The sequence below is a fragment of the Orycteropus afer genome, unplaced genomic scaffold (genome assembly GCF_000298275.1).
Source record: "Orycteropus afer afer isolate SDZICR_OR568_19922 unplaced genomic scaffold, OryAfe1.0 scaffold00365, whole genome shotgun sequence".
NCBI classification, from domain to species: Eukaryota; Metazoa; Chordata; class Mammalia; order Tubulidentata; family Orycteropodidae; genus Orycteropus; species Orycteropus afer.
In genome coordinates, this window is record NW_006921952.1 from 2,091,321 (window position 1) to 2,117,312 (window position 25,992).

The 25,992-nt window shown below is 44.1% G+C and overlaps 1 protein-coding gene across 1 annotated transcript in view; it reads right to left on the reverse strand.

Moving 5' to 3' along the window:
* Positions 1 to 4,785: 4,785 nt before the first annotated feature.
* The window catches only part of EXOC4 (exocyst complex component 4), a 1,013,282-nt gene continuing 992,075 nt past the window's right edge, over positions 4,786 to 25,992 (reverse strand). The window contains exon 16 of the mRNA XM_007952929.1: positions 4,786 to 5,023. Coding sequence (XP_007951120.1) covers positions 4,786 to 5,023 — 238 coding nt within the window. The remainder of the gene's footprint in view (positions 5,024 to 25,992) is intronic.

Here is a 25,992-nt window from a genome sequence, read left to right on the forward strand (position 1 = left end):
ACAAGTAAATTAGCCTTGTAGGTACATTGATACATGTAAGCTGGGCTTATGAAAAATGTTGTTATAACTACAGGGATCTGTTCATAAGAAATTTCTGCTGAAACACTGCACAGAATTTTATAGACAGTCAGTTTGGTGTCACCCCTCTCTGACAGGGTCACCCTGTGTAGTCTGCCCCCTGTACCAACACCATTACTCAGGGCTCCCCTGAAGTACCTACTGCAGAGTCATCAGATGGGATGCTCACTTACCTGGAAGCACGGATCTTCCTTTCTTCAGTTGCATGCACACACCTGAGCTGTGTACATGTGGAAGAACACACAGGCAGGTCATTGTGTTCTCTGGGACAGTGCCTCCTGCTGCAGGTGTGTGAACGTCTGACAACAGCTCTAATGACAGACCAGACAGATAACACACCTCCTCAAGTCACATGCACTCTATCACCCCCACACCTCCCTCCATCAGCAGAATCCTCTTCCTGGGGTTTGCACCTTAGTTCACTTTTACAGAAATCCCCAGCTCCATCCTGGTGGCTTCTGCATCTCATTACACTCCTGCTAATTAGCTCTGTCTCATTATAGCCTGGCCCAGTTGGAAGAGGATTAGTTGTTTTCAGGTGTAGACCCGTGGTGTGCACCTCACTTACACCTCTTCAAGATTCCAGACAGCCCTTCCGCCTCCACCAAATTAGGACAACTTCTTCCAGCTGTGTACACTTCATTACACCTTCCATTTCAGGAAAGAACTCTGCTGTACTTCACATCTGGTCGCACACTTATTAATTATGTACTTCGTCCAACAACTGTGCCTAATTAGGACGAAGTCGAGACCTTTGCTGAATCCAGCCCTTCTTTTTATGTTCCTGTTCTTGGTACCTCATTACCCTCCCTCCAAATTATGCCCAATTTGTTTTACAGCTCTGCCACATTAAGACAATTGCTCTCAGGTGTGTGCATGTGAGCCCACACTCTGCTTTTCAAGCACAGTTGTGTTGATGGGGACTTGGCCTGCTGGGAGCCCAGAGTGGTGTGTGTCTCTTTGGGCTGATAGAGTAGTGCCTAAGGCACTTCACTGCTAACCAGAAGGCTGGCGGTTCAAATCTACCAGCCACTCCTCGGAAGGAAGATGGGGCAATCTACTTCCATAGTGATACTGCCTCGGAAACGCAAGAAGGGGTCGCTACGAGTTGGGTCCGACTTGACAGCACTTAATAACAACAAACAACATGCCTGGGGTTGACCCTGGTCTCCTCTGGTCTTCACTGTGACTCTCTGTGCCCTGTTCCTGGGGAGGCAGCTGCAGCTGAGCCTCAGAGCCAGGATCCTGAATGCAGCAGCCATTCACAGAGCCTGGGAGGCAGGCAGGCAGGGGTCTCTTTATTCCATCAGCACGTGGGGACAGAAGCACCATCAGCACTGGGCTGACCGGGAGGCACAGTGAGTAGTCAGGTGCAGTCCTGAACCTCCAGAACAGAGCTCAGAGCAGGGCAGCAGAGAGTGGGGCTAGAGATGGTGGGCATCAGTTCCATGAGCTGGCTGCCTAAACAAGAGGCCAGTCGTGGCAGGTGGAGGGGAAATACAGACTCGGGAGGGCAGGTTCAGAGTGGACGTTGTTTGAAGCCAGGGTAGGCTCCATATCCCAAGGGAGCCTCTCATGTGCTCATCATTGCATGAAGCCCCCCAAGCTGTCTGACCTGTGACAGGCAATTGAATATGTTTGGCCAAATGACTGAATGACTGCATTAGTGCCAGGAAATTCATGGCTATGTCTTGACGATAGGACTAAGGTGTTTGGTTACCAAGTCAACTTGGCTGTAGTAGAGTTCTTCTCCTCAAGCTGTTGGAAACATAAAACAATGCCAGTCAGGCTTAGAAGACATTCAGGCAAGAATGCAGGGTTGGAGAGGGGCTGGGCGACTGGGAGTGAGGGGCCCCTCTGCAGATGACAGAGATTCCAGCTGGGGGGTGCTTCTCACCACAGGCCCTATAGGACTGCCTGTCTCCAGGAGGGTCCTGCCACTGAACTATGGCTGGTTTGGGCCTACGCAAAAATGACCGTGCCTATCAGAGTCTGGAAACAGCACCCTCTTAGGGCCATGGCAGCTTAAGGAACATGTTCTTGCCCAATCATCAGGAATGCAGCCAGATGTGAGGAGGGAAGAAAATGTTCTATTCTAGTTGGGCCATAAAATTTTACTCCACTTTAAGGGAGGAATAAACACGTGATCTGCTTCTGAAAGGCCACAGCCTTGAAAACACTAAAGAGCAGTTCTCTGTGCACAGGGCTCGCTGTGAGTCAGAACTGACTTGATGGCAACCAAAAATAACAACAACAAATGACGATAAAAATCGCTTAAAAAAAAAAGCTGTATTACTAGGGGAGGTACAATGAGTGACTTGGGAGCTCTGGTGGTATAGTGCTTAAGGCATTTGACTGCTAACCAGAAGGCTGGCGGTTCAAACCCACCAGCCACTCCCCTGAAGGAATACTGGGCAATCTGCTTCCATAGAGATACCGCTTCAGAAACCCAACGAGGGGTCACTATGAGTCAGAACTCACTTGACAGCAGTGAGTTTGGTTTGTTTTTTGTAGCGTGCAGGGCACTCATCTCAAACAGTAGTTTGTTTGTACGTTGAAAGGTATGAAGACAAGTGATAATAAGACTCAAAAGTAGTCAAAAGACGTAGAAAAGAAGAAAGCATTATGAGCAATTCTGAGAAGACACTGTGCCAATGCATATCAAGAACTGGCTCTCATCCTTTGAATGAGTAACTCTGTTCGAGGAATCTGGAGTCTCTGGGTGGTGCGAACAGTTAACACACTAAGCTGTAAGTGAAAGGTTGGAGATTCGAGTCTACCCAGAGGAATCTGGGAAGAAAGGCCTGGGGATCTACTTATGAAAAACCAGCCACTGAAAACCCTATGGAGCACAGTTCTACTCTGAAACACACAGGTGACCATGAGTTGGAGTTGACTCACTGGCATCTGGTTACCCAGTTAAAGCACTCCTAATCCCACCCCTGGTCCTTCTGCCACCACTGTCACTACTCCAAGGCTCGCTGCTTAAAATGAATAGGAGGGACAAGAAATGGTACAGAAGCCATGTTGAGAGGCCATTAACAGAAGCTTCGAAGTAGAAGTGGTTGGCTCTCCTCTCCTCTCATTTCCCTCTGCCCACTGCCCACCTCTTGGGTAACCTACTCCCAGGATATTGTTTAGGGACAGTATGGTTTTCCATGGTTGACTCCTACACAGATTCAACTTCTTCCCAATCAGCCCTCTGGAGCCACCTGGATTTACAAGATTCCCTCCTGTCATAGCCCCTGGAAGACTATCCTCCAGCTGCTCCCTTCACAGCTGTACCTTGGCCTGATGTGATTTCTAACTTGGCACCAAGTGGACATGTGTTGGACTTTGGTTGGACAATAGTGTCTCTTAAAGGCAGACAACAGGGTATCCTCTCCTCTTCTCTGTCCCCATACCTAGAGTGTCTGGTGTACATTAAGCTCTCAGGAATGTCTGGTGACAAGAAAAACAACGCACAGTGTTTAATTTCCCAAAACATTTTTTAAAATTTCTGTTTCCCACCAAGACTCAAGCTGTACAAATGGGTGTGAAATTGCAGACCATCAGGGCATGGGGCACTCAATGCAGCTGAAGTCCCCCCCAGCTCACTTTCCCACATTTCTTCAAGGTGTGACCCATCAGTGCACGGCTGCCTCTGTGGCATGTCAACCACAGGCAATAAGAGCATTTGGAGACTAGGGGACAGCAGGGAGCATTATAAGAGCACAAGAGCATTGAGGACCAGCACCACTGGAGAACATTCCAGAAGCAGACAGCTGGAGGCCACATGGAAGAGAAATGTGATGGGCTGTCCCATCTTCCCTGCACCTGGGTGAGCAAATCTGGTCTCCTTAATAAATGTGGTCTGCTTCTGACTGAGGGGCTCCTAAGAAGGATATGTGAGCATCAATGTTTCCTGTGGGATGAGAAGTTCCTGACAATCATTTCTTCTTGGAAGGTAGAAGGAAAAAATCAAGCAAAGAGTTGAATGACTTTTCAAGTTTCCATTTTTGTCACTAATTTGACGGCTCTTGGTTTTGACACAGCAGAAATAAAATGAAAATGCAATAAACCAACTACCACCTGCGTATAAGGTATAGCATGTTAAAACTCTCTCAGGGACCGGGATACAAGGATTTCCTTTTCTTTCCACAGCCCTGTTTTCTTGGTTAGGGAAATTTGTAGAAAACGATAGCCAGCTGGGAAGCCATTTATTCGATCTTGGCAACAGAGACAGAATGTGATGCATACACACTTACTTCTCTGAACTGTACACTGACAGGCGGAGTACAAACCCACTGCTTACATCTTAAGACCCTGTTAAGTGGTTTTAGGAAGGGACTACAACTCAGGCAGCAGTCTGTTTTCCATGGACTGGAGCTGGAGTTCGTTGCATGTTGGTCAATGAACAAGTAGTAATTCGTTCATTCACTTTTCCGAGTCCAACAATTTGACCTACTTTCCTTCTATCCCACCCTCATCCCCTTGGAATCAACTATATTTAAGTAAATATTAAATTCAAACATTCTGTACTGCAATCTTCTTGTAGGGTTTATATGGAAAGATACAGCTTAGAGAAAATCAGCCTTATACTTTCTTTGCATTAATGCATCAGTGTAGTGCAAACCAAGTCAGCTCAGGATACACCAACCACATACCAAAGCAAAGCACATATGACTAAGGAAACAGAAATGGTCCCCCCTCCACTGCAGTACCCTACTAGACGGTGGTTATTTTCTTGTCCTTGGTGGCCTGTTTGATGGCTGCCTGTTCACAGATGATCTCCTTGAGTCGCTGCAGCCTCATGTTCTGGGTGGTCTGGTCCCCAACCCCCGTCTGGCTGCGGTGCAGCAGGGTCAGGGCGTGGATGTACTCCAGCTCTGTGTACTTCACGCCCTGGTCCACTACCAGGTTCAGGAGCTCATCAGCGGTGTTGTAGAGCATCTCGTAGTACTGCCTGAGGAAGCAAGACAGATAGCTCACTGTCTCTCCATCAACAATTTCATTTGAGTAGTAACAAATCTGCTGATGTAAGTTCATTAGTTCATTTACTGAGGGAATATTTATGGGCCCCTGGGCATTATGCTGGACCCTGGGACTCTAGTAGTGGATGATACAGACATAGTCTCTGTCCTTGAGGCACAATCCCAAAGAGAAGAGGTCTCTGAAGATTCAGGGACACCTCATGTCTTCAGGGGCTCGATCCACTTTAGACTTTCTCCTGGTTTTTCGTTTACCTCAGGATGTCCAAAGAGAAACAGAGGGGTAGAGGCAGAGAACGGGAAGGAGAGAAAAAACATCTGGCAGACATTGCCACGTTTTCATCTCACTCATTCATTCATGGGCATATCTGTGAAATATGTGGTTTTCTCCCCCATAAATGGGTAACAGTAGAACCTACCTTTTAGGTCCAATTACCTTTTTATTAGAAAGATTAAACTGATTCATACATACAAAGCACTTAGAACGGTTAATAGCACAACAGTGCTCCATAAACATGAACTATTATGATTAGAAATGCAGTAATAATAGTGACCATGATTAGTGGCAGTAATGGTAGTATATAATGGTGATCAGGACACAGCCTACTTCTGCAAAGAGCTGAGGCATGTAGGAAATGTGCTGAAAAGCAGAGAAATAGTGACCATATGTCTGTCAGCAAAGGTCATTCCCAAGCACTGCTTCCTTTAACCTTCACTGCACTCAGTGAGGAGGTGCTCTAATGGCACAATAGTTAAAGCACTCAGCTGCCAATCCAAAGGTTGACAGTTTGAATCCACCAGCTGCTCCACAGGAGAAAGATCTGTAAAGAAACCCTATGGGGGCAGTTCTACTCTGTCTAACAGAGTCACTATGAGTCAGAGTCAAATTGACAGTAGTGGGTTTTGGTACCCAGTGAGCTATGACTTCATTTTAGAGAAATGTGCCAGGACATGAGCTTAGATTTCTGATACCAACTCCAATATCTTTCTTTCCCAGACAGACAACTACCAAGAAGAATGCTCCAAGTGCCATGAGTGAGGTGAAGATGCCATGATGTTCAGAGGAAGGAGAAACTACACCACATTGGGGGAATGGGGTGAGGTGTCAAGGAAGTCTTCCTGTGGAGTAGGATTCTGCCAGGCAGGGCCTCCAGGAAGGAAATTCTAGACTGAGGGAAGAGCATGCACAAAAAAAGAGAGGGAAGCGTAATCTGGTTAGACAGGTGGGGTGCAGTGAATCACTTAATATGGCTCTTCCAGCCATGGTCTTTGTGACTCCCACCAGATGACTGCGAGTGACTATGTAAATGTGAGGTGCTTTGTAGCTCACTAAGGGGATTGGACAGCTTGTTAAAAATGTAAATAAGGTACATGGCACCTCTGTTGGAGTGGGACCATGGAAATAAGGTGGATGGAACTCTAACATGGGGATTGGTCAGTTTTGCCATCTCACTAGGCTTAAAATGAGCCATCTCCAGAAGATATTTCTACATACGTATTTCTATGTGCCATAAGAATGTCCATATAACTAAAACCAACAGGGGCAAAGTTATGATAACTTCTTAGGCACAAACAACCACCCTGATGGAGTGAGTTGTTAGCCCTGTGGGCTTGGGACATCAAGCTCAACTGGCATAACATACTACACAAAAACAGTGTTCTACATCCTACTTTGGTGAGTAGCGACTAGGATCTTAAATGTTTGCAAGCAGCCCTCTAGATGTAACAGTGGGTCTCTCCTCATCCAGAGCAAAAGAAAATGAAGAAAACCAAAGACACATGGAAACAATTAGTCCAAGGGGCTAGTGGACCATACGAACCTCAGTCTATATGGCCATGAGACCAAAAGAACTGGATGGTGCCCTGCTACTACTGTCAACCACTCAGAAAGGGATCAGTCCTGGAGATCCTGGACAGAGTGGGAGAACAATGTGGAACAAAACTCAAATTCATTAAACAAAACAAAACAAAAAACAGGTTTACTGATCTGATAGAGTCTGGTGAGACCCCCAAGACTATGTCCCCTAGTTACTCTTCAGGTCTGGAATTGAACCAACTCCAGTGGCTTCCAGTCAAAGACAGAGAGGCATATAGGATGAACATTTACATCAAGTAAATACAGGCCTTGGAAGATCAATCATGGGAGAACAGGAGGGCAGTATTTACACAGGGAGATAGCTCAGAGGCAGGAGTGCATAAGAAAGAAGGACACGGGGAAGAAGTAACTACAGAGAAGAAGTGGGAAGAGAGCTGGTACACGGTGAGGAACTGCAGTCAATATCATGAAATGCAATGTGTATGAACTGCTATATGGAAAACAAATTTGCTCTGTAAACTTTCACCCAAATCACAATCAAAATTAATTAAATAAATAAATGAAATGAGCCATCCCAGAGGCAGAAAGGGAGATCTCACTATCATCAAGTGAGAAGAACCAGGAGTGGAGTGCATCCTTAGACCTGAGATCCCTGTGCTGAGAAAGCAGAGAGACAGAGGCAGCAGAACCATGAGGCCAGCAATGACACACAGTGGCAGGCTTTCTGGCCTATAGAGTGAGAAAGCTGAGTGCCTTTGGGCAGGAAGCTTGTTCCTGGAATGGGGTGCCTCTCTGGGCACCTATCTGCAGAGCTAAAAGAGCGTTGTAACACTTGCCTGAGTAGGGGAAAAGCCTAGGGCCAAAGAGAAGTATACCTATAGGCATGGCTGAGGGGAGGCTGAGGGGAGGCTGTCCTGATAGAAGAGTTGTATCCTGAGTGTTCCTGAACCTGAATTGTAACCTGTTAGTTTCCTAATAAATCCCATAATCATGAGTATTGCCTGTAAGTTCTATGTGGCTACTGCAATGAATTATTGAACCCAGGAGAGAGAGTGCTATGGTAGGGATGGTTGGTGTCAGAATTGGTAAAAACAAACAAACAAACAAACTGGAGAGCCAGCATGTCTGACCTCTGCCTCACAGGGATTAGCCTTGGTCTGTCGATACTGTTTCTGGATCCTCCTTCCCCCTTGTGAAGTTAGAGGAGGTCAGATGCTGTTCTGACACCCTTCTTGCAATAGGGGAATGTGAGGAAGTGCATAAGACTCATGGGAAAAGACAGTTGAAGATGGAGGTGGACAGCTTGAGCTTCAGGCTAGGACAGTGGGCCTCATTAAGTCAGGAAAAGACTCCCTCACTCCCCTCCTCCAAGGCTCTGTTAAAGCACAGATACCATGCAAAGTTGTGCTTCTAGAAGATCATGTGACAGTGGTGTGTGAAGCAGTCTAGGAGGGGATTGGTTATAATTTTAGCAAAAAAGGAGGGGACTTGAGAGCCATTTGACTGCAAGGCCACTGGCCCAGGGTGATGGGTAGAGAGCAGATTGGGGTTATGACAGAAATGTGCACGAGTCACTCTTTGGTTCAGAAGGAAGATGGCAATGGGTGTCAGAAAGCAGAGAAGGCAACCACCAGCATTCTGAAAGCAACATTATGCCACCAGTTTCCCTCAAGGAATCCACTGGACTTTGTGGCTGTGGCTTGCACTTCAAATGACCCAGGAGGTCAAGTTCAGTGCAGGCTCTAGGCTCATAAGCAAAAGGATGGGAGAGCTTTCCCAGGTATGGGTTCCTTCCTTCCCTCTTCTTGGCAGGAAAGGTAGTCTTCACCAGGATTGAGGGGATAGAACAGGGCCACCAGCTCCAGGTTAACTCCTGGGGTGAAGCGCTCTTATAGATCTACCAGGATCACGGTACTACTGGACTCAAGGTCTTAGATTGGTTTATTTTCCAGAAACAACTTGAGAAAGAATATCCTATGGGAAGACTAAGCCATTCTTGGGGTAAGGAAGACATTCTATTCCAGAGCTTCATGATTTCAAAAATATTTTACAAATGGCTGCTACAATGAGAAGGTGGTCAAGGAGAGTGTTTGTGTCTCTCAGCACAGCTAATTCCTTTCCCTGCTCTGCTAAACCTCCTTATCTAATTAAGTCTTTTTTTTTCCCTTCAAATTTTGTGGTAAAATATATATAACAAAAAGCTTGCCATTTTAACCAGTTTTAAAAGTACAGTTCAGTGACATTACTAACACTCACCATGCCACATCACCATCATCGCTATCCATTTCCAAGAGCTTTTCATCGTCTGAAACAGAAACTCAGTTCCCCTTCACTAATAACTCCCCATTCCTCACTCCCCACCACTTGGAAGCACTAATAAACAATCGTCTCCATGCATCTGCCTACTCTGGCTAGTTCATATAAGTGGGATGTACTTGTCCATTTGTGTGTGACTTAGTTCATTAAGCAATAACGTTCTCAAGGGCATCTATATATTCTGTACTAGTAGCACAGTGCCTAAGGCACTTGACTGCTAACTAGAAGTCTGGCGGTTCAAACCCACCAGGCACTCCTGGGAAGGTAGATGGGGCAATCTACTTCCGTAGTGATACTGCCTCAGAAACCCAAGGAGGGGTCGCTATGAGTCGGGTCCAACTCGGCACATAACAACAACAACAACAACAACATGCCTAACCACATTGTGTTTATTCTTTCATCTGCTGACAGGCACTGGGGCTATTTCTACATTAACATACTCTTTTTCACAATAGGAAAAATAATATTCTCTTGTGGAAATACAGTGGTGGGGATGGAAAATGCTCATCTTAGATTGGCAAGTTACTGAGTGTTTCCTGGGAGCAAATCCTTCAGCATCCCCATGTAGATGGTTCTCTTAGTGCTAGTTTTCTGTAATGATTTCAAATGAGTGTTCACCTCATGGAACCAAATATTTAGGAATCATGGATTGAGGGTAATGCTGAATGTAGCCTGAGGTGCTTCTGATAGGGAAATGCACTCTGTCTTCCAGGGGCCCGTGGGTCTGATATCAGCTACTGTTAGGGTATGTTTTGAAGCTTCATGTTTAATGTAAAACCATGTGAAATTTGCATCCTACACTTCAGTTTATCTGCTGTATTTTAAAAATAAAGTTTCAAAAGCAGGAAGGGTATGCGTCAGGGTTATATTGTTTCATTGTATTAATTGAATCTGTATGCTGAACAAATGATCTGAGAAGCTGGACTATATGAGGAAGAATGCGGCAGCAGGATTAGATGAAGGCTCATTAACCTGCATTATACAGATGACACAACCTTGCTTGCCAAAAATGAAAAAGACTGAAGCACTTACTAATGAAAATCAAAGACTAAAGCCTTTAGTATGGATTACATCTCAGCATAAAGAAAACAAAACTCCTCACAACTGGACCAATAAACAACATCATGATAAATGGAAAAAAGATTGAAGTTGTCAAGGATTTCATTTTACTTGGGTCCACAATCAATGGAGTCAAGAAATCAAACAAGCTATTGCATTGGGCAAAGCTGCTGCAAAAGACCTCTTTAAAGTGTTAAAGAGCAAAGAAGTCACTTTGAACGCTTAAGTGCGCCCAACCCAAGCCATGGTATTTTCAGACGGCTCATATACATGTGAAAGCCAGAAAATGAATAATGAAAAAGACCAAAAAAGATTTGATGCCTCTGAATTATGGTATTGGTGAAGAATATTGACTACATCAGCCTGCCAGAAGAATAAACAAGTCTGTCTCGGAAGAAGTACAGATGGAATCCTCCTGAGAAAGGAGGATAGCAAGACTTCATCGTTCATTACTTTGGTCATGTGACCAGGAGGGACAGTTCCCGGAAGACAACATCATGCCCGGTAAAGTAGAGGGTCAGAGAAAAAGAGGAAGACCTTCAGTGAGACGGACGACACAGAGGCCACAGCACTGCACTCAGGCACAGCAACATCTGGGAGGCTGGCGCAGGACTGGGCAGTGTTCTGCTCTGTTGTACACAGGGTCGCTCTGAGTCAGACCCAACTCGATGGCACCTACGACAACAGGTGGCACAAATGGTTTGCGCTCGACTGATAACCTAAAGGGTGGCAGTTCACACCTGTACCAGGCATGGCTGTAGCTCCCCCAAAACAGCTCTCAGACCCCATCTTGTTTAGCCAAGTGCCAAATAATGCAAACTCATTCCCACCCCTCCTTTTTCCTCCTTGTGAGCCACATTCTTTAGTGAACAGCAGCATCTTATCACAGGCACATACCACCAGACCTTGCCCCAGACCCTCTACCAGGATCAGGAGCCACTAAGCCTCACACCAGGCACATAACCCCTATGTGATAGTTCCACAAACAGAGGTATAAATCTCTCGGGAAAGAGGAGAGGGTTGAGCAGACTTAGAAACTGACCAGCCGGCTGCCACTGGATGCGACATCTTTTCTCATAAGCCCCTCTACTCTTTGGAATAACACTCTTTCGTGTCTCTGAGCACATCTCTGGTGCAGTTTCTTGGTCTCTCTGACCCTTGTCGTTACGAGCCTTTTGCAGCTCTCAGTATAACCTAGACAACACCCACCCAGTGGCACCTCAGAAGAAAAGGCCAGAGAGCACCGTTCTATTCTGTAACACGTTGGGGGCTATGAGTAGGAAGTGACGCAATGGCAACTAACAAGACACAAAAATCGAAACAAGCAAAAGCTAATGGTTTAGGAAAAACTTGATGCTGTAGGAAAATGTACCATATCTGCCCCATGTCTTCCCACAGCCCCTGGAACACCACAGCTTCCTCTCTGACACCAGCCCTCACTTTGATAAAGGGAGCCGTTTCTCTTAGATACAGAGGTGAGGGAGAGAGCTGTTCATTCAGCAAATTATTTAAATTGCTCAAAAAGGACCCTCTATGGATCTAAATGTACCAAATGGAATGAGAAAGAATTGGAGCTCATGAGTCTTTCAAGCTACAAGGAGCTCAAGAGCTGCCATTTCCAGACCAGTGGTTCTCGAACTTAACAATGACCTAGCAGCTTAGTGTCTAAAGCAGCGGACTGCTGACCAGAAGGCTGGCGGTTCAAACCCACCAGCCACTCCTCGGAAGGAAGGTTGGGCAATCTACTTCCGCAGTGATACCGCCTCAGAAACCCAAGGAGGGCTCGCTATGAGATGGATCTGCCTCCACGGCAGTGAGTTTAGTTTTTCTGGTTTAGGAGCTTATGAAAGGGCAGATTCTCGAGGCTCCAGCCACAGACCTTCTGATGCCTTAAGGCTCTGAACAGCCAGGAGTCTGAGTGAGAGTCTGGTCCAGAAATAGGTACAGAACTAGTCCTATCTCCTCCAGCCAAGGACCTCAAAGCAACAGGGAAGGCTACAGAAGGAGTCAGAGGTTCGTGATGCCTTTCACAGATTAAACGAGAAGAATTGGGTTTCTTTGTATTATGAGGTTGATATTTTCATCATTTATCTTAAGCAGTAACAACGAGCCCATCAGACCTGATGAAATTGGATTTCTTTAGAAAAATCTGATGAATTGTTGCCAGGGATACTGGCTGGTTTTCTACAGAGGCTGTTGTTTCATGCTGGGAGGAAACAACAAAACAAAGATGCTGAGACTCCGAGTCCTGGATCTTTGAGAGAGATAAGTGATGAAGGGCATGGTGCTTACGTCTTTGATGCTCCCTCTCCTCTGTGCGGTGAAGACCTTTATAAATCCCAGGATGACACTCAGAAATGGACTGAGAGACTAAGAGGCCTCAAGAGCCTGGGAGAAACAGTGCCCCAGAATTACAGATCTGAGTTATTAAACAAAATTGATGGTGTCTTGTCTATAGTTAGGGGAGAAAATTCCTCATAACCAAGATGATATATTAGATCATAGAGAAACATGAATATTTAACCACAGAATGAAATTCATTTGTCTTTCAGAATGGTACCCAGCAGCAAAGATGACTAAATTGGTTGTTGTTGGTGGTGCTGCTGGGTCAGTTCCAACTCACAGTGACCCTACATACAACAGAATGACACTGCCTGGTCCCATACCATCTTCACAATCCTTGCTATATTTGAGCCCACTGTGGCAGCCAATGTATCAATCCATCTTGTTGAGGGTTTTTTTCTTTGCTGCTGACCCTCTACTTTAGCAAGCGTGAGTCCCTCCTGACAACATATCCAAAGAACCGGACATGAAGTGTCACCATCTGCATCTTCCCTTCTAAAGAGCATTCTGCCCGTACTTCTTCCAAGATAGATTTGTTTGTTTTTCTTGCAGTCTGTGGTATATTCAGTATTCTTCACTCACACCGTAATTCAAAGGCATCAATTCTTCTTTGGTGTTCCTTATTCATTGTCCAGTTTTCCCATGCATGGGAGGCAACTGAAAATACCATGGCTTGGGTTGGGGACACATTAGTCTTCAAATTGACAACTGTGATTTTTAACACTTTATAGAGGTCTTTTGCAGCAGATCTGCTCAATGTGAGCATCGTTTGATTTCTTGACTGTTGCTTCCATGGGTGTTGATTGTAGGTCCAAGTCAAATTAAATCCATGATAACATTAATCTTTTCGCCATTTATCATGATGTTGCTCATTGGTCCAGTTGTGAGGAGTTTTGTTTTGTTCATGTTGAGGTGTAACACATACTGATGGCTGGATTCTTTGATTTTCACCAGTAAATACTTCAAGTTCTCTTTGGCTTCAACAAGCAAGGTTGTGTCATCTGCATACTACAGGTAGTTAGTCTTTCTCCAATCCTGACGCTGCATTCTTCTTCATATAGTCCAACTTCTTGGACTATTTGCTCAGCATACAGATTAAATAAGTATAGTAAAAGGATACAACTCTGATGCACACTTTTCATGATTTTAAACCAAGCAGCATCCCATGTTCTGATCAAACGACTGCCTCTTGGTCTATGTACAGGTTCTGCATGAGCACAAGTAAGTGTTCTGGAATTGCCATTCTTTGCAATGATATCTATAATCTGTCATGATCACTATAGCAACAGTTATACCTGTAGGTGGAGAAAGGGTGCTAGAAGTGCCCCAAATAGAAAACAGGAAAATGTCCCCAAACAATTAGAATGAGCTTCCATGACACACATGGACATACTGAAATGAAATCATGGAACCCAACTGGGATAGTTAATTTATCAGCACTTCCTGAGGTCCCAGGAACACTCAAGTTAGCCCCTGATCATCACACATTACAACAGCGGTCATGGCTGCCATGATGGCACGTTTTCCACTAGGTGGCATTTTCCCAGGCTGCCTGGATGAGCACACATTTGATTTAGATGTTTTCTAGGTCCAGACTTGTAAGTCTCTCTCTAGTCCCTAGTACTGAGGGGCCAGTTGTTAGTCTGCAGTAGCCATGGGACAAATTTCCTATTCTGGAGAGCAAAGGGTTGCACACCACCATGGTAGATGGAATGTTCTATGGGAGGTGTCTGCCCTTCTGTGGTTTCCTTTGTCTTTGTTGTGCACTTTTGGGCAGCTGTCCCCAGAGGGGCAGGATTATATAGGAGAGGTGGCTGGCATCATGTATGCAGATCTACAACAGGTCAACGTTCACACGTTTTGTTTGCAAACAGGTCATTTTCTCTGTTCTCTCTCATGTTTGCTTTATCAACAAACCGTTCTTCTCCTGTTTTTCTCTTCTTGCTTTATTTTAATGGTGTTACACTGTGACTCTTTCACCCTCATTCATTGCGGCTGAAAACATTTATATTAAGAGGGATGTGAAGGGAATTTTGGTAGGCTGGGCAAATCTTTTTTTTAAGGTTGTAAAATTTTATGTTCTTTTTCTCTGATGATAAAATGAATACATATGCCCTATGGAATACATTGACCATACAGAAAAGATAAAACAGCAAAATAAACTACTTGCATAATTCCAGCGCAAAGACAAACCACATTTTGGTATATTTTCCTCCAAGACTCCCTGTTCCCACTTCATATATCTAATTTATTTTCTATAGTTGAAATATTTAGATTGAAACACAATTAGATACTTAAGTTGTTTCCAATGGAAAAAACTCTCTTTCCTAAGGAAAGACTTCCAAAGGTAGAACTAGTTAAAACCGAAACTCTAAACTCCCTGCCACTGAGTTGATTCTGACTCATAGTGACCCTCACTGGGTTTCCCAGGCTGTGTAAACCTTTACGCAAGCAGAATGCCTCACCTTTCTTCCAAGGAGCAGCTGGTGGATTTGAACCACTAACCTTTTATTTAACAGCCAAATGCCTTAATCACTATACCACCAGAGCTCCTTGAATTAGTCAGAAGGTAAGTATACATGTATTGTTAGGAATCTTGGCAACGTCTCAAACTGCATTCTAGCAACGGCATCAATTTAGCCTCCTACCCACAGCATAGGTCAGTCTGCCTCCTCACGTTTCTCCACATTATTTTAATGTACAAGACATTAAACTGATATTCATCTATTTCTTGGTTTTTACTGTATGTAGGTATGCCTGGATGTATAACTGTTTATATCTTTTTTCCTTTGAGAGTTACTGCTTTCCTCATTTCTCTTTACAAGCTCTTCTTAAATGTTCACAGACGGGAAGCCAGGAGAATGCTACTCTCCCACCAGTGGTTCCACCTCCATCTCTGAAAACTTCCGAGAACAGTTTCTGTTCTCTTACTTGTAAGTTTAGGGAAGGAAGGCTCTGGCAAGCAGCCATTCCCAACCCACAGCCCCTCTCATTCTTATACTGCAGTCATTGCACAAAGTCTGGGTACAGGGTGCAAGGAAAGGAGAGGGATCTCCCTCAGTCCCTGGGGAGAAGTCCGCCATCGGCCTCCCTCCACTGGTGGCATTAGAACACTGACTGTAAGCTTTTTTTTTTTTTTAATTGTTATAAAAATATATGCAATACAGCATTTGTCAAGTCAGTGGTTTTCATATGTACAGTTGAGTAATATCAATTACAAGTATCATGTTGGACAACCATCACCAATAACAGCTGCTAAATTGCCCATCTCCACAAACAAACTCACTGCTTCCCAAACAATGACTCTTCACTTCTTTGGTCTCAATACAATTGCCTCTTCTAGCTATTTCTCATACAGTATTTGTCCTTCTGTGACTGACTTATTTCACTCAGCATCATCTTTTCAAGGTTCATCCACATGGTGGCAGGTGGCAGGACTTTGTTTCTCTGTATGGCTGAGTAATATCCCATCTTACCACATGACCTCGATTATATCCCTTGTAAATTTAGAGACCATCTAAAGAATAGATTTGATGCATTGAACACCAATGACCGAAGACTGGAGGAATTGTGGGATGACGTTAAGAACATCATCCATGAAGAAAACAAAAGGTCATTAAAAAGACAGGAAAGGAAGAAAACACAAAAACAGATGTCAGAAGAGACTCTGAAACTTGTCCTTGAATGGAGAGTAGCTAAAGAAAATGGAAGAGTTGAAAGGATATGAGAGCTGAACAGAAGCAGCTGGAGAAGACAAAGTCAATTATTATAATGAAATGTGCAAAGACCTGGAGTTTGAAAACCAAAAGAGAAGAACATGTTCAGCATTTCTCAAGCTGGAAGAACTGAGGAAAAACTTAAGCCTTTAGTTGCAATACTGAAAGATTCTATGAACAATATATTGAATGATGCAGGAAACATCAAAAGAAGACGGATGGAATACAGTCACCATACCAGAAAGAATTGGTTGATATTCATTCATTTCAGGAGGTGGCTTGTGATCAAGAACCAATGGTATTGAAGGAAGAAGCCAAAGCTGCACTGAAGGAATTGGTGAAAAACAAGACTCCAGGAATTGATGGAATACCCAGTGAGATATTCCAACAAACAGATGCTCCTCTGGAGGTGCTCACTTGGCTATGCCAAGAGATTTGGAAGGCAGTTGCCCAACTGACTGGAAGAGATCCATATTTGTACCCATTCCAAGGAAAGGTGATCCCACAGAATGTGGAAATTATCGAACAATATCATTAATATCACATGTAAGTAAAATCTTGCTGAAGATAATTCAAAAACGGCTGCAGCAGTACATTGACAGAGAACCTCCAGGAATGCAAGCTGGATTCAGAAGAGGATGTGGAACGAGGGATATCATTGTGGATGTCAGATAGATCTTGGCTGAAAGCAAATACCAGAAAGATGTTTACTTGTGTTTTATTGACTATGCAAAAGCATTCGATTGTGTGGATCATAACAAATTATGGACAACATTAAGAAGAATGGGAATTCCAGAACATTTGATTGTACTCAAGAGGAACCTGTGCATAGATCAGGAGGCTATCGCTCAAACAGAACAAGGGGACACTGCAGGGTTGAAAATCAGGAAGGGAGTGAATCAGGGTTGTACCCTTTCACCATACTTATTTAATCTTTAATCCGAGAAGCTTGACTATATGAAGAAGAATGTGGCGTCAGGATTGGAGGAAGAATCATCAACAAACTAAGATATGCAGATGACACAACTTTGCTTGCTTAAAGTTAGGATGACTTGAAGCACTTATTGATGAAGATTGAAAACTACACTCTGCAGTATGGATTACACTTTAATATAAAGAAAACAAAAATCCTCACAACTGGACCAATAAGCAGCAGCATGACAAATGGAGAAAAGATTGAAGTTGTCAAAGACTTCATATTACTTGGTACTACAATCAACACCAATGGAAGCAGCAGTCAGGACATCAGATGATGTATTGCATTGGGCAAATCTGCTGGAAAAAACCTCTGTCAAGTGCTGAAGAGCAAAGATGTCTCCTTGAAGACTAAGGTGCACCTTACCTAAGCCATGGTATTTTCAATTGCCTCAATCGCATGTGAGGGTGGGACAATGAACAAGGAAGACCGAAGAAAAGTTGACACTTTTGAGTTGCAGCATTGGTGAAGAATGCTGAAAATACCACGGACTGCTAGAAGAACTAACAAATCTGTCTTGGAAGAAGTGCAGCCGGAATGCTCCTTGGAAGCAAGAATGGCCAGGCTTCGTCTCACCTACCTTGGTCATGTTGTCAGAAGGAACCATTCTCTGGAGAAGGATGTCATGCTTGGTAAAGTGGAGGGTCAACAAAAAAGGGAAAGGCCCTCCACGAGATGGATTGACACAGTGGCTGCAACAATGGGCTCAGGTACGGCAGGGAGTGTGAGGCTGGCACAGGACCAGGCAGTGTTTCATTCTGTTGTACATAAGGTTGCTATGAGTCGAAGACGACTTGACGGCACCTGACAACAATATCCCATTGTCTGTATGGAATACACTTTGTTTATCCATTCATTTTGGAAGTTGTATTTTTAAACACGCAACTCTATCTCATGCTGCGTTTTTAAAACTGCCTGGATTGCAGTTATAATAATGGCTCACTTTCAGGTACATTTGCATATTCAACCCTCATCACAAGCCTCTGAGATAGAGCTACAATTATCCACAATGTACACTGAGGTTCACAGGGTGTAAGCGATTTCTCTGAGGTCTCGAAACTAGGGAATTTGAATCCTGCATTAACTCCAAAGCAACCTTAGTCCTTATGCCAGAAACATCTGAAACCATCAAAAGTCAAACTACTCATTGCAAAGGATACTTGTATAGTGAATTTATTTTTAGTCATTATTTGTTGTTGCTGTTAAGTGCCATCGAGTCAGCCCTGACTCACAGTGACCCCTCCTTGGGTTTCCGAGGCAGTATCACTACGGAAGTAGATTGCCCAACCTTCCTTCTGAGGAGTGGCTGGTGGGTTTGAACTGCCAGCCTTCTGGTTAGCAGTCAAGTGCCTGAAGCACTACGTTACCAGAGCTCCCTGTCATTATTTAGGAAAAACAAACTAAATTAAAAAATCTCATTCTACCTCAAGTCTTGGCCTTCGGTTGTGACAGAACAAGGCAATATTATGACAATTCAAAATTCATTGATACAAACTGCAGTTACAGTTGAGTACCATTGGTTTTGATCTGGGAACTCAGAGCTCTAGACCAAATAATGAAGTCACGCCATAAATTCAGTTCTTAATTTAGGACTCAAAGGAGAGATTTTTGGCCTTTTCATTTTGTTACTTCTCTTTATTATCCGCCTTTGGCTCTTCTACGCTGGTCACAGACAGGATGACCTTGCTTTCCTAAAGCTCACTACCCTTCAGATTCATTACTTCCTTGAGGAAGGGAGATAATTAGGTATTTTCATTGTAAAGATTCTTCTCTTCTCCTTCCTGAGACAGAGAGAGGATGAATGTCAACAAGAGGATAAGCAGTGAGGTGGACTTCTTAAATACAAATTTGAAAGGAAGAAAAATTCACCTGATCATTGCTTCAAATAGCTCTCCAAAGCCTTTCCCAGCAGCTGCAGCATTTTGAGCATTTTAATGAAAGCCCAATGGTATATGGGTCACTAAATTGTCAAGTGAAATCTCTAACTCCTGTTCTCTCTGCCAACTCAATGGTACATATGATAATCAGCAAGGAAATGAAGAGAGAGAAGAAAGGACCTGAATAATCCATAAATGAGATCGCCATCCCATAAATAATTGAGAGGTGGTTACAGCAGAAAGACTTAGAGAAGTAAATACTCAAGAGATCAACCAAACTCGGGTTCTGGTTGAGTCATTCCCTCTAACTTCCTGTGTGACCTTGGCAAATATTGTCAGCTCCTCGGCCCTCCATTTCCCAAGTGAATAACAAAGGGGTTATAAGCAGGTGCTATTTAAGTCCTGGCCATTTTGGATTTAAAAACTCTTGAACCATCTGCTTGGCCCTTGGAAACCATGGGGCTTCCATCAGAATTAGCTGATGCTGATTGTCCCCAAGGATGGTAAGCAGGAGGCAGTAGCCACTGCTTTGAAAACACCCTGCAACCTTAGCTCCGATGGGGGGAGCTCTGGTGGCGTAGTGCCTAAGGCACTGGACTGCTAACCAGAAGGCTGGCAATTCAAACCCACCAGCCACTCCTTGGAAGGAAGGTTGGGTAATCTACTTCCATAGTGATACAGCCTTGAAAACCCAAGGAGGGGTCACTATGAGTTGGGTCCGATTCCACAGCAGTGGTTGCCTTGTCTTATCATAAATGGATGGTAACTCTTATGTGTCAAAAGAATAAATTAGTTTATTACAAAATGTAATATAACTGCTCTCCTTTGTTTCACTCTTTGGAGGGCTTCCTGTATATTGCAGACATGATTGAAAAATTTAATTTGAAAAGAGTTGATATTATTTCCACTTCAGGAATGAGAAAACTAGGGTAGAGAAAACAGAAATAATTTTCTGAGAGTTCATGGCACAACTGGATATATGTTCTAAATCGAGATGTCTCCTAACACATCTTACAGCACAGCGTGTGGGTTTCCGTTCTGACCAGGGCACTGGGAAAGAGGGGTCAAGCCCAGGCTTGGGAAAGACACTGCCTAGGTTCCCTCAGCTGGTGCAGCAGAAAATCACCCTAGAGGGGACATGCCTGGGAGCCCGCTGCTGTAAGGCTCGCATGTGCTGCTGTGATCAGTCTTCTGCCCGTGATTCCTTTACCTACCACGACACTGCACACACACCACTGCCCTCATCAATGGTGCTGTGCTCAAAGGGCGCCTACCTATTGGCTTGGTTCTGGTACTACCCTGCTTCACAGTACTGGGCTGGTGTCTCTCCTGGGGAGAGTTTGAGGTGAAAGTCAGTCAGCAGTGTACACTCCTCTCAAGAATGTACCCAGACATTTTTGAGTCAGAAGCAGCTAAAGTCTTAATTTCCTTCTCCCCAGAAAATACCACCACTCAAAACCAAACAATCTCTGGACACACACCCAGGCCTTCTAAAGTGACAACCCTCTTCCAAGCCTAGGGCCAGGCCCTGCAATGAAAAAACATTCCTTTTTGTTTCCTTAGCTTAGTGTTGTTCCCCACCTTTGGAACACATTCTAAATGTATGAATACCTATGGTTGGAGTTTCCTCCTCAACAGTCTGAGGATGCAGACGTCACTCCCTGGTACATCAGATGGCTCTGTAAGTTAAGTTTTCTACCACGGGGCTAGAAGTGGCTCTGCATGTTAAACTGAGCACAACTAAAACTGTGTCTCCTTGGTCTGGCACTACCTTTGGTCAACCCCCATTTGTCTGAGTAATGATTCAGTCCATTAAGAAGTCTGCTCCATGCCTCCTTCCATCTGAAGGTTTTAATAAATATTGATCAGGCACATTTCTGTTTGCACTTGCCAAAGCAATTCCGATGGATTCATCTTCTGATGTTATCAAATAATGAAATATGAAAGAGTGAATAGAATTACCCTCTTGTTCTGTGATTTTTTATTTAGGGCCTTCATTTGACTTTCATAATTGTGTTTGTCTCAGATGCCTGTAAATGTTCTTCGGATTATCAGAAGGCGAGCCCAGGTTAAGGAGAGCTGCACTGCACTGAGTAGGATTCTCTTAAGGAGTCATTTCAATTTTTAAAAGTCATCTATCCAATACCACTTTAGGGAGCCTTCTCAATTTTAAAAAATAATTTACCCAATATCACAGGTTGATAAAAGGACACAGTGTGATGCACTTTGGTGGCCTCAGGGCTATTGTTTACCAGCTGGCAAAAGAGCTTATAACAATAGTATCTACATTTTCCCCACTGACAAACTGGGAGACAATTGCTGAGGCAAGAATACAAACAGTACAGTTGTGGTGTTGGTGAAGAATACTGAAAGTACTGTGGACTGCCAGAAGAACTAACAGATCTGTCCTGGAGGAAGTGCAGCCAGAATGGACCTTGGAAGTGAGAACAGCCAGACTTTGTCTCACCCACTTTGGTCATGTTGTCAGAGGGACCATTCCCTGGAGAAGGATATCATGGTTGGTAAAGTGGAGGGTCAGTGAAAAAGGGGAAGGCCCTCAACGAGATGGACTGTCACAGTGGCTGTGACTATAAGCTCAGATGGAGCAAGGATTGTGAGGCTGGTGCAGGACGGGGCAGTGTTTCATTCTGTTATACATGGGGTCGCTATGACTCAGAGCTGAAGCGAGAGCACCTAACAACAACAACAACAACAACATGGCCTTTTCCATTTCAAGTAACGAAATGGAACTGTTAACTTTTCAATAAATAATGCAAAAGATTTCTTCAAAGGGAAATCTAACAGTATTATTACTACTGTTAGAGAAATGCCAACAACGTTTCAAATGCTAATATAACATAAAAAGGGACAGTCCTTGTCTTCAAGAAGCTTCTTTTAAGAGTTTCTTTTTTTTTTCTTTTAAAATCCAATCCAGACCCAGATCAAAGGCATCCAAGGCACCTGTCAAATGTTTGAACTTAAAGTAAAGCCAATTCTAAGCTGGCAGTCCACCTCCTGTCCTGCTTGTTCTTCATGAAGAGGAGAGAAGAGTGAGAGGGTTCCAAGATGAGGGACAGACACCGCCACTTCTGCTCCCAGTGACAACTAGAGTTAGTGATGGGATGGAGACGTGAAGGGCTAGTGGGCTTTGGGTTTCTGTGTTTATTACATGGTGTCCTCCTCTATAGGGTCATTATGAGGCATAACTGACTCCACAGTAATAAGTTTTTTTTTTGGGGGGGGGAGGGGGAAGTGTCCTTCTCTACCTGAGGTAATGGTTTGATTCCTGTTGGTGTCCATTAGTTTTGCAAAGAGAAGACCTAGTCTTTGCCATTGACTCTGCCCCAGGCCAAATACCTAACGAATGTGTTAGGAAGGGTGCTGGGGGAAGCTGAAGGATAGTCCCTGCGACCATCCTCTCTGCAGAGTGTCTTAAGATGCAAAGGCTATTATCATTCAACCATCAGTTGAAAACCCCTAGGACCTTTTGGTCCTAGTTAGTGACCCCACTCATCTGTCAGTTTGTCCTACAGTGTCCTACACTTTTGTATTGCTATGATGTTGGAAGCTGTTATGTTGTTATGTGTCGTCGAGTCGGACTCAACTCATAGTGACCCCTCCTTGGGTTTCCGAGGCAGTATCACTACAGAAGTAGATTGTCCATCATCCTCCTGAGGAGTGGCTGGTGGCTTTGAACCGCCAGCCTTCTGGTTAGCAGTCAAGTGCCTTAGGCACTATGCCATCAGAGCTCCTGTATTTCAAATACCAGCAGTGCTACCCATGCGGACAGGTTTCAGCAGTGCTTCCAGATTAAGACAGACTAGGAAGGAAGACTTGTCAGTTCATTTCAGAAAATTAGCTGATAAAAACCTTATGGATCAGAGAATATTGTCTGACACTTTGACTCATTTACCTGGATGGTCATTAGGAGGGACAGATCACTGGGGAAGGACATGATGTCTGGTCTGGTAGAGGGCCAGTGGAGGAGAGGAAAACCCTCAATGACATGTAACAATGGATCAATGTCTGCAACACTCCATGGCTGTAACAATGGACCACACACACCAAGCATCTTGAAGATAGCGCAGGACCAGGAAATGTTTCATTCCATTATACATAAGATCACAAGCTAACAACACTGACCCCAGTCCACTGGGGATTCCTCTACTCTGTTGAGACTAAAGACCCATCTTTACAACTGAAGGGGCAGAAAGGAAAATGGTTATGTCAGAGGAACCAAAAAACAATGAGGATTATTTGAAAAGAGTGAGCCTGTGCGGATCAGTAGGGGCCTCATCAATCACTGCAGGGTGCACTTACTCAACCCCCATAGGTTATTTCTGAAAGAGAGAAAACCTAAGTAAACCAAAGCTACAAAATGGGCCACCTGAGAAGCCAGCATGTGTGACTCAGGACGGATGTCAATTAGAAAAATAATAGAATAAACAGGAAGGCGCTTGTGGAAATGTGTACCATGCCCAGCAGGACTTAATTAAGACCCACAGACTTTGACAAACATGATGGATAGCCAGGGAGAGCAATGTGAATTTGTAGATGAAAGGGCCACTCTAGAGGGTATGTATTTGGATGTTGGTAAACCACTTGACACAGTGCCTCTAGAAAAACGTAACTAGAAAAAGGAATTTAATCCCAATGGCTAGCCCTGTTAGGATAGAGGTTGACAAACAAACCAGTGGTCATGAGGGAGGCAAATCAACACATCCTGAAGAGACAGCATCCAGCGAATGCTGAGGATACTGGCTTTGTTACTGATCTCACTTAATACCCTAATTAACGTGCAGGAAGGTACAAGGTGATGAATAGGGCAAAGGTTATCAAATGAGGAGGGCTCTGAACAGCAATAGGGACAGAGGAATAACGTACAGGACTCCAGAGAATTTCGAACTATGGGCAGCAAGTAATGAAATGAGATTTGCTTTGGAAAACTGCAAGTGAATTTGTCTGGAAGAAATTCTAACCTCATCGAGTGCATAGCTGGGAGACAGCTTAGGCCAGCAGTGATGAAACGGACTGGGGGCAGCTTGAACTAAAGGCCAGGGAGTCAGAACCTTTCCTTATCCTGTAAATAAAGGACCGGCTACTGGCCAAGGAGGCGGTGATGCCTGTCTTCGTTGTACTGTGTAGTCCTGGACTGCTTTATACTATAAACCAATTGAAGGAAAATCAGAAAAGAGCATCAAAACAGGGTTACGAGGACAGAGGGCTGGAGGAGAAGAGAAGAGTAAAGGAGGTTCTATCCAAGTTTTGCTCCAATGTCAGCTGATCAGTGAGTTCTTCTCTGACCACCTTATCCAAAACAATACCTGCCCACCCTCGTCAACTTCTGTCCTTCCACAAGCTTTAATTTTTTAGCACTCTTTCCCACCTAAAACATTAAACATATAGAAAATATTTTAATCTATGTACTTTATATATTACATAACCTGTTCCTACTGAGTTGATTTCAACTTGTAGCAATCTTATAGGACAGAGTAGAACTGCCCCATAGGATTTTCCAAGGCTGTAATCTTTATGGAAGCAGAATGCCTCATCTTTTTCCCAAGGAGCAGCTGGCATGTCTGAACTGCCTACCTTTCAGTTAGCAGAAAAGGACTTAACCACTGTGCCACCAGGGCTCATCATATATCATGTATGTATATATATACATAGGAGCTCTAACCAGAAAACTGGTGGTTCAAACCCACCAGCCACTCCTAGGAAGGAAGATTGGTCAATCTACTTCTGTAGTGATACTGCCTCAGAAACCCAAGGAGGGGTCGCTGTGAGTTGGGTATGACTCGGCACATTAACAACAACAACATATATATATATATACACACACACACACATTAGACACACAGCACAGGATGGTGGTTAAGATCACGGACTCTAGCGCCAGTGACTTGGATTTGAATCCTATTCTTGCCTTGTGCTATTTGTATGACCTTGAGAGATGTATTAATCTCTCTGTGCCTTAAAAAGGAAACAGTAATATGGGATTGTTACAAGGATGAAAGGATTAAGAACAGTGGCTGGAACAGAGTTAAGTGTGGTATTCGTGTTCAATCACATCACTAAAACGTCTGCCTCCCTCTCCCAGAACACAGGCTCCAGGACAGCAGAGCTGTTTTCTGGATCACTCTTTGCTGTTTCCCCAGCCTGAGAACATGATGCTAGCGAGTGTTGAACAGGTGAAGCAGTGCATGAATGGGAGAGCCAACAGTCTGTAACCTTCATTAGTGATAAGGAGCGTGATGTGAAAAGCAGTCACGGTTCTCTGATGCTGCACAAGCACAAGCAGATCCCTGCACAACACAAAGGAATACTGTGATGTACCTACGAGGGGGCAGTGAAGCACCTATCTGCTTGGGAGGATGGGTCGGTTACAGATGGGGAGGGGAAGAATCAGAACGGTAGCTAATGATCTGTGATGATCCTCAATGCCAACCAGAAGGCTGGCAGTTCAAACCCACCAGCCACTCCTCGGAAGGAAGATGGGGCAATCTACTTCTGTAGAGATACTGCCTCGGAAACCCAAGGAGGGGTTGCTATGAGTCAAGTCTGACTCGATGGCAATGAGTTTGGTTTTTAGTTTTGTTGGCAGAATTAGATGTGAATCTCCTATCTTTCAGCCAATGTGATGATCTTAGAAGTTGCCTGGCCTGTCTGAACTTTGGTTTCTTCATTACACCATGGGATAAATAATATTACATCACAGGTTCAGTGTGAGGATTAAGTCAAATGATGTGGTGGATCATCTAGTACATGCAAATGGTAAAGACGACAGCTCCCTTTTATTGAATATGGAGGATGTTCTCCACACCGGCCACCATTCTAAGTG